At 49.5% G+C, this 12,566-nt stretch overlaps 1 protein-coding gene across 1 annotated transcript in view; it reads left to right on the top strand.

The window, feature by feature from the left end:
- The first annotated feature begins 995 nt into the window (after positions 1-995).
- Positions 996-12,566, top strand: part of LOC142005545 (dynein heavy chain domain-containing protein 1-like) — a 41,338-nt gene continuing 29,767 nt past the window's right edge. The window contains exons 1-2 of the mRNA XM_074982874.1: positions 996-999; positions 1,253-1,444. Of these exons, the coding sequence (XP_074838975.1) occupies positions 996-999; positions 1,253-1,444 (196 nt within the window). The remainder of the gene's footprint in view (positions 1,000-1,252; positions 1,445-12,566) is intronic.

Raw genomic sequence — 12,566 nt, 5'->3', positions numbered from 1 at the left:
TTGTTGGTGAATGATAATGGCTTCAATGCTGGTCAAAATGCTAATGTTCGTGCGCCTCTCCTCCCAAGACATGTTTAGGGTTCTCCTGAGACAGCATTGATGATACTATTCAAGTGCCTTCAAATGAGGCTTTTTCATAGCCTTGCTGAGCCACAACCAGCACCTTCTGAGTTCCACTCACACCCAGACTCTTCCCTGGCCCAGCAAGCCAACTCCCACACAACCCCCTCTCAGGTAAACAGTTAGCTGCATTAGGCAAACGGCCAGAGGCACTCTGCTTCCCTTTGCAGCTTTCTGCACTGGTATGAGGAAAGTTCCCTGCTCAGCACACACAAGGAAAGGACTCCTCTCCTGCTTGCTACAGGCTTCCACATTGTCAGTACTCACCCTAGTCACGTGGCTACGATGTTCTTCTTGTATCCTGACTCGCGTCTCATGCTGACCAGGCAGTGCTTTCTCACGCTTATCCAGCAATACACTAGCAACAGGCAAAAAACAAGCACCAGACCTGTTTGATCTCTGGGATTCTCTCGTGACATTAACTGGACTCACTTGAGTTACAGTGCCATGCGCCCCAGCTGACACAAACTTAGGACTATTCCGTTTCTGGGCATCAGAGGTATCCAGAACCAACTCTGGGCCAACTGCTGTGGAAGGCAAGTCCCCTGTCCCTTCAGCCTCCTAACCCCAACCCCTGTGGAGCCAACCACTGCCCAATCCCAGCCTGACTCTTCCTGGACACCTGGAGGGTGGGGGTTGCCATGCTGTGTCCCCAGCCCTCCCCTATGGCCCAGTAGTGTAGGCAGTTTTGGGAAAGCAATGCCTTTCTTGCTTATTATACCTTCCAACCATGTGTATGGTCATCTTCCAATGCAATAACATCACAGCAAGCAATCGGAGGGGCAGGCTGAGGCAGGGTTGCCAGGTGATAAGGAGAAGGATGGGCAGGCAATGGGGGCAAGACGCTGGGGGACAGGGAATGATGAGGGGGTACGATGGGTAGGCAGTGGGGACAGATGGTGAGGGGCAGAATGAGGGAGGGTGGGCAAGCAGTGGGGGCAGAATATGGGGGTGGACAGGGAATGCGAGCAGGATGGGGGGCGCTGAGCAGGCAATAGGGGCAGGGAGTAGGCAGAGTGCGGGCAGGATGTGGCAGCTGGGTATGCAATGGGTGGGGTCAGGCTGGGCTGGAACTAGCGCAGAAGCTGGACTGTGATGGTGCACCAGGGGATAACTCTGGCTGTCTTCCCAGGGCTGACGGTGCTGGTTGTGGACTTTGAGAAGAACCCGGGCTGCCCAGCCCTCCTGCAGCTCCTGCAGAAGGAGCGGCTGCAGGAGGCAGGGGACCACACCCTGCACTCAGACTCGCAGGGGGACGTACGGGTGCTGCCCTCCTTCCGGCTCTACCTGAGCACTACCCTGCCACTCCAGGCCTTGGGGAACGGTAAGCGGGACAGGCCGTACTCAAGATACCTAAGTGCTAGACTTCGCAGCTGCCAGGACACACTGCCCTCCCTGGATCCATTGCCTTGCAGGCACTCCCCTAAGCTCCCTTTGCCTGCTCCCCTCATTGCCCTGCAAGGCGCCTACCAGGGATTCATGGCAGAGCACCCAGCCCACCCGACTAGGGAGGTGCTATGCTGGGCAGGGTTAGTTCGTCCATGGTCAACCAGGATGGCTTGGCTGGGAAGGGCATGGCTCAGCACAGGAGCCAGAGTGTGATTCCTGGAGCCTTGTGTGGAGGGGCTCCATCCCCCAGCTGTGGGGCTGTAGGTTTGGAACAAGCAATGCCCATCTCTCACTGTTGCCACTGGCCCTGTTCCCTGCCCTTCTCTACCCAGCATCTGTTCAGCAGTAACCCTTGAGGGGACTCTTCCTCCAGCCCTCCCTGGGAGTGCCTGTGGACAGGGTTAGTCGTGGGCCTTTGGTTTGTTCCTGCTGTCAGGGTGGGCAGTCATTGGTGAGCTACCATCTGCGGGGATCCCCACTCAGAGGAAGTCCCTGGCTCCTGTGTCTGCTGGACCCCCAGTGAACAGAAGGGAGGTCTGTGTGCTTTGGGTAGAGTTTAGACTAGGGCCATGCATTGTTGTCCAAAGCCATCCCTGCCCTTTGTTAGCAGCCTCAGTCTGAGCTAGCAAGATGCCAGAGTCCCCCGGCTCTGGAGAGGTGCTGGGATCCCAACTGGACATTGGGCAGAGGAAGAAGAGCCCTGAAGCCAGCAGTTTGAAAGGGGTGACAGTGGAGAGGCAGGAGCAGACTTTTCATCTCTCTGCAGCAGCTGTTACTGTCTTGACTAGCACAGGGCCACCTTACAGATTCATAGCACTCAAGGGAAGAAGGGCCCATGAGATCAGCATGCACAGCTAAGGGAAGCTCTGGTGCTCACCACATGGGTCCTGGAACTGGACAGGTAACTCCAAGCAGAGGCATGCCTGGAGACAAACTTGTTGATGTCACTCCCTAAGTGCTGTGTAAAGTAGTGTGGGGATCCTGATTTGAATATTGTAAGGTGCTATGCACTCTTCCTTTGCAAGCAGCAAGTGCGGCTATGGTGTAAGGCGAAACAAGGGCTGTGCATTCCAGAGGGATCTGTTGAGAACACAGGGTTTGGTATATGCTTATCACTAACCACGGACCCCCTCTAAAGGAGAATTTCTGCACAAATGTACCACAGAATCACTGATAAACCTGGAATACATCAATGGTATTTGGATACGGAGATGAAACTTCCTCCTGGACCCCCCCACCCCCAACCATTAAACTCTTTCTGGGGCTCTCCTAGCCCAGCATCAACTTCCTGAGCACCACAATCAGCTTCAGTGATGGACTCCTACAGACGATTTGCAAGAAACCCACAGATCACCGCACCCTTAACAGGATCCCTTCAGTGCAGCCTGGAACTGTGGGACCTCTGTGAACCCTAATGCGTCAGCTTGTGCGCTGTCTCACAGTGCTTTGTTAGTGACAGGCAGCAAACCCCTGCAGGTGTTGTCGTCACTCAGCACATCAACATGTGGATACCCACACTCAGCTAGATTGTATAACTGCTCCCTGAGCCCCTCACAAATCACACAGCGAGGGGTACCAGCCATACCCTCAACTCCCTGCCTTGTGCCTTGACAATACACTGTCTTGCTCTGCTCAAGAGGGGTTCCCCCTTTATGGATGGAAAGGGGACACACACCAGCCTTTGATACCTAAACAATTTGCCACACACTTCAGCAAACTCATTGGTAAAGCTAAACAGTAAAACAAATTTTCTGACTGCAAAAGAGGCTTATAAGTGTAAGGTAAAAAGCCAGAGATGCTAGAAAAAGAAAAGGAAGCTGAAGCATGCATCCAAATGCTCCACCCTGGCAGACTGGGCAGCACCGAGCACCAGCATTTTTTTCTCCCTCTGTTGCATGTTGCAGTCCTCAGTACACAGGTTTGTCCCATAAACCGGGCCAGGCTTTTCTGATGAAGTCTTTAGTCTTCTCAGGTGCCTTGTTGCTTCGAGCATAGGCGGTGTGGGAGAAAGGCCAAGCATGGGCCCCCTGTGTTCTGGCTGTATATTCTCAGTCCTGTGTGCCTTAGTGGTCCTCTGCACCTCACACTGACACCCCTGGCTATCAGCAAACAGCAGCCATCACCCAAACTACATAACAGCATTGTTAGTAACTGCAGTTCCAGGAGGGGAGAGTTTCTGCTATTCTCCCCTGGCTTTTTCAGTTTGACTACTTTCTCTGACTCTGTTTGCAGTTTTCCTGATGCACTCTTAAAATCATGGCATCCTAGGTTTGGAAGAGACTTCAGCAGGTTATCAAGCCCAAACCCCTGCTGAAAGCAGGACCAATCCCAACTAAATCATCCCAGCCAGGACTTTGTCAAGTCAGGACTTAAAAACACCTAAGGATGGAGCTGCCATCACCTCTGTAATGCATTCTACTGCTTCACCATCCTCCTGGTGAAACAGTTTTTCCTAATATCGAACATATACCTCTCCCACCACTCCTCATTCTGCCATCTGTCACTGTTGAAAACATCCTCACTCATCCTCTTTGTAATCCCCCTTCAGGAAGTTGAGGGCTGCTATCAAATCCCTGCCTCACTCGTCTCTTCTGTAGACTAAATAAGCCCAAATCCCTCACCTCTCCTCGTAGGTCATGTACTTCAGCCCAGAAATAATTTTTGTTGCCCTGTGCTGGACCCTCTCCAATGCATCCACAGCCTTTCGAAACTGGTGTGTGGCGGGGGGGTGGGGACTGGATGCAATACTCCAGATGTGGCCTCACCAGTGCTGAATAAAGAGGAATTATCATTTCACTAGATCTGCTGGCAATACTCCTCCTAATGCACCGCAGTATGCCATTAGCCTTCTTGGCTACAAGGGCACATGGTTGACTCTTCAGCAGCTAGCTGTTACATTCACCTTGCTTTGCCTTCACCCCAATTCAGCACTTCTTCAGTCAGTTTCCTTTTTCACATCATCTATTTTCTGCCTGTTCAGCAGATGGCACTCTGCAAATTTCTGTTCACGATCAAGTTGCAGTTTCTTTACTGCTTTCTGCACTCTAATTGCCTCTGCAACAGCTCTCATCCTCATCATCAATAACCACCATGAAGACAGAGTGGCTTAGTTTCTGTAGGCTAGCTCCACACCAATCTACTGTGCCATCTACCCATTCTCTGTGGGCTCTGCCTCTCCTATTCATTGTGCCAAATCCCAGCATCTTGACATTTCATTAGTCATTAATTCTGTAAAACCTTCTGCAGCAGGTTCTCTTACGTCTGTATTTTCCTATATAATTCCTCATTGATGACCTTCTGCATCCATCCTATTCTCAGGATCTTTCTATAACAACTCCTCTAGAACACCAAGATTCAAATCTTTTGTTATCACCCATGTCTCACATCCAACTGCAGCATCTCTGGCACTAATAAGGATCTCAGTTCTCAATCTGTGGCTTTCTTAAAGGTAATTTCCATTTTCAAATGGCGGGGGAGATCCCACACAGGGACCAGGTGTGCTTTCTGGCCAGGGAGCTGATGGCAGGGGTAGAGTGTGTCAAGTTATTTGATTGTGGTATGTCCTTGGACACCATGATTAATACTATAAGAATGGCTACACTGGGTCAGACCAAAGGTAGCCAAGAAGCAGCTAACTGCAAGAAAGCTAACTGCATATTAGGGTGCATTAGGAGCATTTCGAGCAGAGCTAGAGATGTGGTTGTTCCCCTCTACTCAGCACTGGTGAGGCCACATCTGGAGTATTGTGTCCAGTTTTGGCCCCCCCCCAGTATAAAAAGGATATGGATTTGTTGGAGCAGGTTCAGAGGAGGGCAACAAAAATGATTAGCACAAGACTATGAGGACAGGCTGAGGAATTTTGGCTTGTTTAGTTTACAGAAGAGAAGACTTAGGGGTGGTTTAATAACAGCCTTCAACTTCCTGAAGGGGAGCTCTAAAAAGGAGGGTGAGAAACTGTTCTCAGTGGTGTCAGATGGCAGAACAAGGAGCAATGGTCTGAAGTTGAAAAGGGAGAGGCGTAGGTTAGATATTAGGAAAAACTAATTCACCAGGCAGGTGGTGAAGCACTGGAATGTGTTGCCTAGAGAGGTGGTGGATTCTCCATCCCTCGAGGTTTTCAAGTCCCAGCTGGACAAGGTCCTGGCTGGGATGACTTAGTGGGGGTTGATCCTGCTTGAAGCAGGGAGCTGAACTAGATGACCTTCTGTGGTCCCTTCCAGCCCTAGGGCTCTATCTAGTCCAGTCCTGTCTGCGCACAGTGGCTAATGCCAGTGTGTCCCAGAGAAGTGAAGAGATCAGGTGATCAACAAGTGAGCGCTCCCCTATCACCCACTCACAGCTTCTGGCAAAGAGGCTAAAGACATATCCCTGTCCATCTGGGCTAACAGCCATTGATGGACTATCCTCCATGAAATTATTTAGGTCTCTTTTGAACTCTATTAAACTCCTGGGCCTCACACCATCCTCTGGCAAGGAGTTCCACAGGTTGATTGTGCATTGTGTGAAGAAATATTGCGGTTTGTTTGTCTTAAATCTACTACTACTACTTAACCCTTGTACTCCACATGGAGCATAGGTCATCTAAAAGTCTCCACTTCACTCTGTCTTCAGAGCTGAATCCAGGAGTACACCAGTTTTTGCACTTCAGTCTCAGTAGATCTTTTCCACGTTCTCTGAGGTCTTCCCCTTTTGCATTTTCCATGCAGGTTCTATGTGAGAGCTTGATGGAAGATGCTGGATGATGGTTTTCTGAGAGTGTGGCCTAGCCATCCCCACTTTCTTCTCTTGATTTCAATGTCAATTGGTCCTTGTCATGCTCTGTTCCAAAGGTCCTCATTTGTAACAAAGTCCTGCCATTTGATGTGAAGGATGTACCTCAGGTATCTGTTTATGAATGTCTGTAGCTTGGGATTTGAAGGCTTCTTAGTACGCCAGGTCTCACATCCATACAAGAGCACACTCTTCACATTTGTGTTGAAGATCCACAGTTTCAGCTTCACAGATATTATTTGTGAACTCCATATAGGATGGGTCTCCATATATGAGAGTCTTGAATGCAGCTGTTGCTTTCCCTATCCTGGCATTGATACCCTTATCTGTTCCTCCATCTATGCCTATAATACTCCCCAAGTAGGTAAACTGCTCCACACCTTCCAGGTCATCCCCTCCCAGCGTGAGTGAGGGTGATGTTGTCAGACTGGTTGATCCTCATTGTCTTGGTGTTTCCCTTGTTAATGCTCAGTCCAGTCATTGCAGCAGTTTTGTCTAGGGTTGTGACCTTTTCTTTTGTTTTTCATGTTGGTATGAAAGGAGGGCGACATCATTAGCAAAATCAATGTCCTCTAGTTGTTTAAAAAGTGTCCACTGAATGCACCACTGATGGCCATCTGCTCTCCTGTTCATAATCCAGTACATTGTGATCAAGAACAGGAAAGGTAACAATTGGCACCCTTGTTGCACTCCTGACAGTATGCTGAAGGATTCTGTCAAGACACCATTGTGAATAGCTTGGCATGTTGAGGGTTCATACATTGAATGGATCAGGTTCATAATTTTGGATGGGATGTCATGGTGTAGCAGCAGTTTCCACAAAGAGCCTCTGTCAATGCTATCAAAGGCTTTTTCAAAGTCTATGAAGGTTATGAACGCGGGCGGGAGGCGGTGGGGGGGTCCACTCAAGTGATTGTTCTAGGATCCTCAGAGAGTTGATATTTGATCAGTATGGGAGCTGTCACTTCAGAAGCCAGACTGTTCTTCCCTGAACTGTCTGTCACTTTCTGTCTTCATTCTCTGCAAGAGAACCCTACTGAACACTTTCCCTGGAATAGACAGTCACGTGGTGCCCCTCCAGTTCTTGCATTCTTTCAGGCTGCCTTTCTTTGGAAGCTTGATAATGTAGCCATGTTTCCAGTCTTGTGGTATCTCCTCAATGTCCCACGTTTTCCCAGATAGATTATATATCATGTTGACTGATGTCTCACTACCTGCCTTGATTGCTTCCAGCTGTTGTCTGGACCAGCTGCTTTTCTGCTTTTCAGATGGGCAATGGCTTTTCTGATTTCTTCTTTTGTAGGGCTGTTGTTAATTTGCAATGGTATATTTGCAAGTGGTAACTTGGGAGGTTCCATGTGGGCAGGGCGGTTCAGTAGTTCTTCAGAGTGTTCCTTCCATCTACTGAGCTGCTCACTTGGGTTTGTCAGCACATGCCCCTCCTTATCCTGCGCTGGCTGGTACACTGTACGCCGTGACCCAGCTAACTTTCCTGTGATGTTCTAGAGCTCTTTCACATGTCTCTGTCCTGCAGCTTGTTCATCTTGTTGTGCAATGTTTTTCACAAAGTTCTTCTTGTCCTGTTTTACAGCCTTTTTAATTTCTTGGTTGGCTTCTGAATACAGATTCTGAGTTTCTACCTTGGCTGCTCGTCTTGCTGTTCTTGACTGCTGCTTTTCTGTCTGTTCGTTCCTTCACTTTTCTCAGCGTTTTTGCTGTGATCCAGCACCTTTGTGACACCTTCTCCTCTTTCCCAGTGTTTTATCGCAGGTTTCCTTCCTCCAGGCTGTATTGGTGTGTTCCCAAATTTGTTCCATGATAGCATCTTTCAGGATGAGGTTTGCTAAAAGTGCATATCTGTTGTACAGATGCACTTGGAAACCAGCTTGTCTCTAAATCCTTCAGCTGCTCCATGTTGCATCTCAATCCTGGCTTGGTCTGAACCTACATCTGCTCCTCTTCTAGCATGGACATCATACCTCAATTTTCTGAAAGAACTGCTGATACAGATGTGATCAATCTGGTTTTCTGACTGATGTTCCAGTGAAATCCAGGTGACCTTATGGATCCTTTTATGTGGAAAAACACTACCACCTATCACCAATCTGTTGAAGGAACAAAAGTCACTGAAGTTCTCTCCATTTTCATTCATGTTGCCTAGGCCTTCTTTTCCCATGGTCTCTGCCTGTATTTATGCTTCCAATTTTCGCATTGAAGTCTCCCATCAAAAATCAACATATCCTTCTTTACTTTCTGGTTCACCACACTTTTAGTTTCTCATAGAAGTCTGTTTTACATTCCTCACCTGCTTCGTTGGTTGGTGCTTGACATTGCACAACTAGACCCGTTCGCACTTTGGTGTGGAATCTGGCTGTGATGATGTGTGACGATACTGCTGTCCACTCCATTAGAGCACCTGATGCCTCTCTTGAAAACAAAGTCCACATCTTCTGTTTGTGGCACACCCTCTTGTTCACGTCCTGAGTAGAGGAGGGTTTCACCTGTTGCCAGGCGCACCTACCCAGCTTATGTCCATCTTGTCTCACACAAGCCCAAACCTGCAAGCTTGTACTGTTTCCTCTCTGCTGCAATCTGTGCTGTCTTCCCCACTTGAGACATGGTCTGAACATTCCACATACCTAACTGGGTGGGTGTCCTGGGTGAGAGGAGAGTCATCTGTGGGGCAGCTTCCTGTCAGCTTTCCTTGCCAAGCTTCATATTCAATCTGACCAGGTTGTCAACTCTTCCCAAGACTTGTGTAGTTGTAGGTTTCTTTTCAGATGTTTCAGTAACTTTTGTTTATTTATGGCTAGGGTTGTTAATCCTAAGACAACCCCTTTTACCTCAGGGAGAGGTGATCTGAATTTGTCTGGTCTCTAACCTTTGACCTGTCCAGTTAGGGTGACCCTTCCAAAAGCTGTAGCACCCACTGGCATAGCTCTCTGGGTCCTTGAGGCACACAAGCCAGCTCACCTCAACAAGGAATGGACCAAGAGGTAGTTGTTTTAAAGCTGCTGCCTATTCATTTCATTTGGTGACCAGCGTTCCCTCTAATTTTTTCCAGCCACAGGCAGAATAAATTTTGTTATGTGCATGGAGGCATGGGCAGAGGTGCACGACTGATAGAAACACACACTTCCAAATGTGAGCTGTGGGCACTCTGCTGATCAACTGGGTGGCACTTGAATCTCTCCTGGGCAGCTGCCCAAGAGCTCATCTTATGGGGAACGCTGTTGGTGCCCCTCTAGGTCTTGTGTTATGGGAATAAGCAAATAACTTTTCCTTATTCATTTCCTCCACATCAGTCATGAATTTATAGACCTCTATCATATCTCCCCTGAGTCACCTCTCTTCTGAGCTGAAAAGTCCCCAGTCTTTTAAATCTCTCCTTTTATAGGCAGCCTTTCCAACCCCCTCATCATTTGTATTGCACTTTTCTGAACCTTTTCCAATGCCAAGATATCTTTTTTTAAGATGAGGCGACCACATCGGCACACAAGTAACATGATGTGGGTGTATCATGGATTTATATAAAGGCAGTAAGATATTCTCTGGATTATTCGCTATCCCTTTTTAAATGATTCCTAACATTTTATTTGCTTTTTTCACTGCTGCTGAACACTGAGTACATGTTTTCAGTGAACTATCCAGAATGACTCCAAGATCTCACTCTTGATTGGTAACACCTAATTTAGTTCCCACCATTCTGTATGTATAGTTGGGATTTTATTTGCCAATGTTCATTATTTTGCATTTACCAACATTAAAAAGAGAAGTTACTCACCATAGTAACGATGGTTCTTTGAAATGTGTCCCCGTGGGTGCTCCACGATAGGTGTCGGGCTCGCCCCGGTGCGCCAGATTGGATCTTTCCAGCAGTTTCTGCCGGACTGTGCATGCGCCGGGGGGCGCCGCTCCCCTGCGCGCTCCCGGCGACGTGCGCGATCAGGTCCCCGCCAGTTCCTTGACCAACCGCCTCGGATGCTCCTGAAAAACACCAAACAGAGATCCGAAGCGGGGAGGATGGGCGGGTGGTGGAGCACCCACGGGGACACATCTCGAAGAACCATCGTTACTACGGTGAATAACTTCTCTTTCTTCCTTGAGTGTCCCCGTGGGTGCTCCATGTTAGGTGACTACCCAGCAGTAACCCAAGAAAGGAGGTGGGTAGTCGGGTTATGTGCAGCTTGCCCCCGAAAGGACTGCTGTCGAGAGGCGGGTATCCTCTTGGAACACCCGGTGTAGGGCATAATGCTTGGCGAAGGTGTCATAGGATGACCAGGTCGCTTCTCTGCAGATGTCTTTTAGCGCGATGCCCTTGAAAAAGGCTGTTGATGCCGCCACCGCCCGGGTGGAATGAGCCCTAGGCAGGGCCAGTAAAGGAGTCTTTCGAAGTTAGTAGCACATCTTTATGCAGGACACAATGTGCTTCGAGATTCTCTGTCAAGAGAGACCCTCTCCTTTTGATCTGGGAGCGAGAAAGACTAAGAGTCTGTCCGTTTTCCAGAAGGACTTAGTTCTGTCTATGTAGAAGGCCAATGCCCTCCTCACATCCAGGAGGTGCAGGCGTGCTTCCTTGTTGGAGCTATGAGGCTTCGGGTAAAACGAGGGTAAAACTATAGGTTCGTTAAGATGGAACTCTGAAGAAACTTTCGGAACAAAGGCTGGGTGCAGCCGTAAGGTTACCGCCTCCTTTGAGAATACCATGCAGGGCGGCGTTGCCATAACTGCTGCGAGCTCACTGACCCTGCGAGCTGACATGATTGCAAGAAGGAAGGTTGTCTTTATTGTAAGGAGACGGAGGGAAACCGTGGCTAAGGGTTCAAAGGGTGGTCCCGTTAGCGCGCTGAGCACCAGGTCCAAGCTCCACAATGGTGGAAGCAGTTTCCGAGGGGGGTACAGGTTTACCAGCCCCTTCAGGAACCTGGTAACAATAGGATGGGCAAACACCGTGGGCCCTTTCTCTTCATGCCGAAAAGCCGATATAGCGGCGAGATGGACCTTCAACGAGGAGAGGGAGAGCCCGCCTCTCTTGAGGTCCTGTAAGTATTCTAGTATGACAGGTATAGGCACTTCAAGGGGAGCTAACTGCTTGGTGGAACACCATGCAGTGAATCGAGTCCATTTCTGTTTGTAGGTCTTCCTGGTGGAGATCCTTTGGCTACTTTCCAGGACTTGTTGCACTCCCTCCGTACGTGTACTTTCTAGGGAGCTGAGCCATGGATTAACCATGCTTGTAGGCGCAGGCCTCGGGGGTGAGGATGCACTATGGACCCCTGGGCCTGCGTGAGCAGGTCCGGCGCTACTGGAAGGGGAAGCGGTGGACGATCTGACATGCGGAGAAGCAAGGGGAACCATTGCTGTCGATCCCATGTGGGGACCATTAGGATCATGTGGGCTCTCTCCCTCCTGGCTTTCTGCAGGACCTTGTGGATGAGCACCGTGGAGGGGGACGCGTAAAGCAGTGGGCCCTTCCACGAAATCGCGAACGCGTCCCCCAGGGACCCCCGCCCCAGTCCTTCCCTTGAGCAGTATTGGGGGCACTTCTTGTTGTGCTGAGTGGCAAACAGGTCTATCTGGGGAAACTCTCATGCCTGAAAAATCGGTCATAGCAGATCAGAGCGGATCTGCCACTCGTGTGTGAGTGCGAAGTGCCTGCTCAGCTGGTCTGCCTTCACGTTGTGAGCGCCTGGTAAGTACGAGGCTTTCAACGTTATATTGTTGGCGACGCACCAGTTCCACAGCCGGACTGCTTCCGCACATAAGGCACGAGATCGAGCTCCGCCTTGTCGGTTTATATAAAACATGATGGAGATATTGTCTGTATTGATCCCGACTACCTTGCCTTGTATGTGGTCTTGAAAGTGTTTGCAGGCGTTGAACACCGCTCTGAGCTCCAGTATATTTATACGCAGTGACTGTTCCGTAGGGGACCACAGTCCTTGCGTCACCTTTTTGCCAATATGTGCTCCCCACCCTATGTGGGAGGCGTCGGTGGTGAGAAAAATAGAGATTTGTGGTTGGTGGAAGGGTACCCCTGTTAGCATGTTCTTGGGGCTTACCCACCATTGCAGGGATCTGCGCACCTCTGTCGTGGGCGACACCACCCTGCGGACGGTATGGGATGCTGGCTTGTAAACGCTCGCCAGCCAATGTTGTAGGTTGCGTATATGCAATCTGGCATTCTGTACCACAAACATTGCTGCTGCCATGTGGCCGAGCAGCTGCAAGCATGTTAAAACCGGCACCGTGGGGCTGTATGTAATGACTTGTACCAGGGAACCGAT

This window comes from Carettochelys insculpta, chromosome 1 (genome assembly GCF_033958435.1).
Source record: "Carettochelys insculpta isolate YL-2023 chromosome 1, ASM3395843v1, whole genome shotgun sequence".
NCBI classification, from domain to species: Eukaryota; Metazoa; Chordata; order Testudines; family Carettochelyidae; genus Carettochelys; species Carettochelys insculpta.
This window is presented reverse-complemented; position numbering and strand designations above follow the sequence as displayed.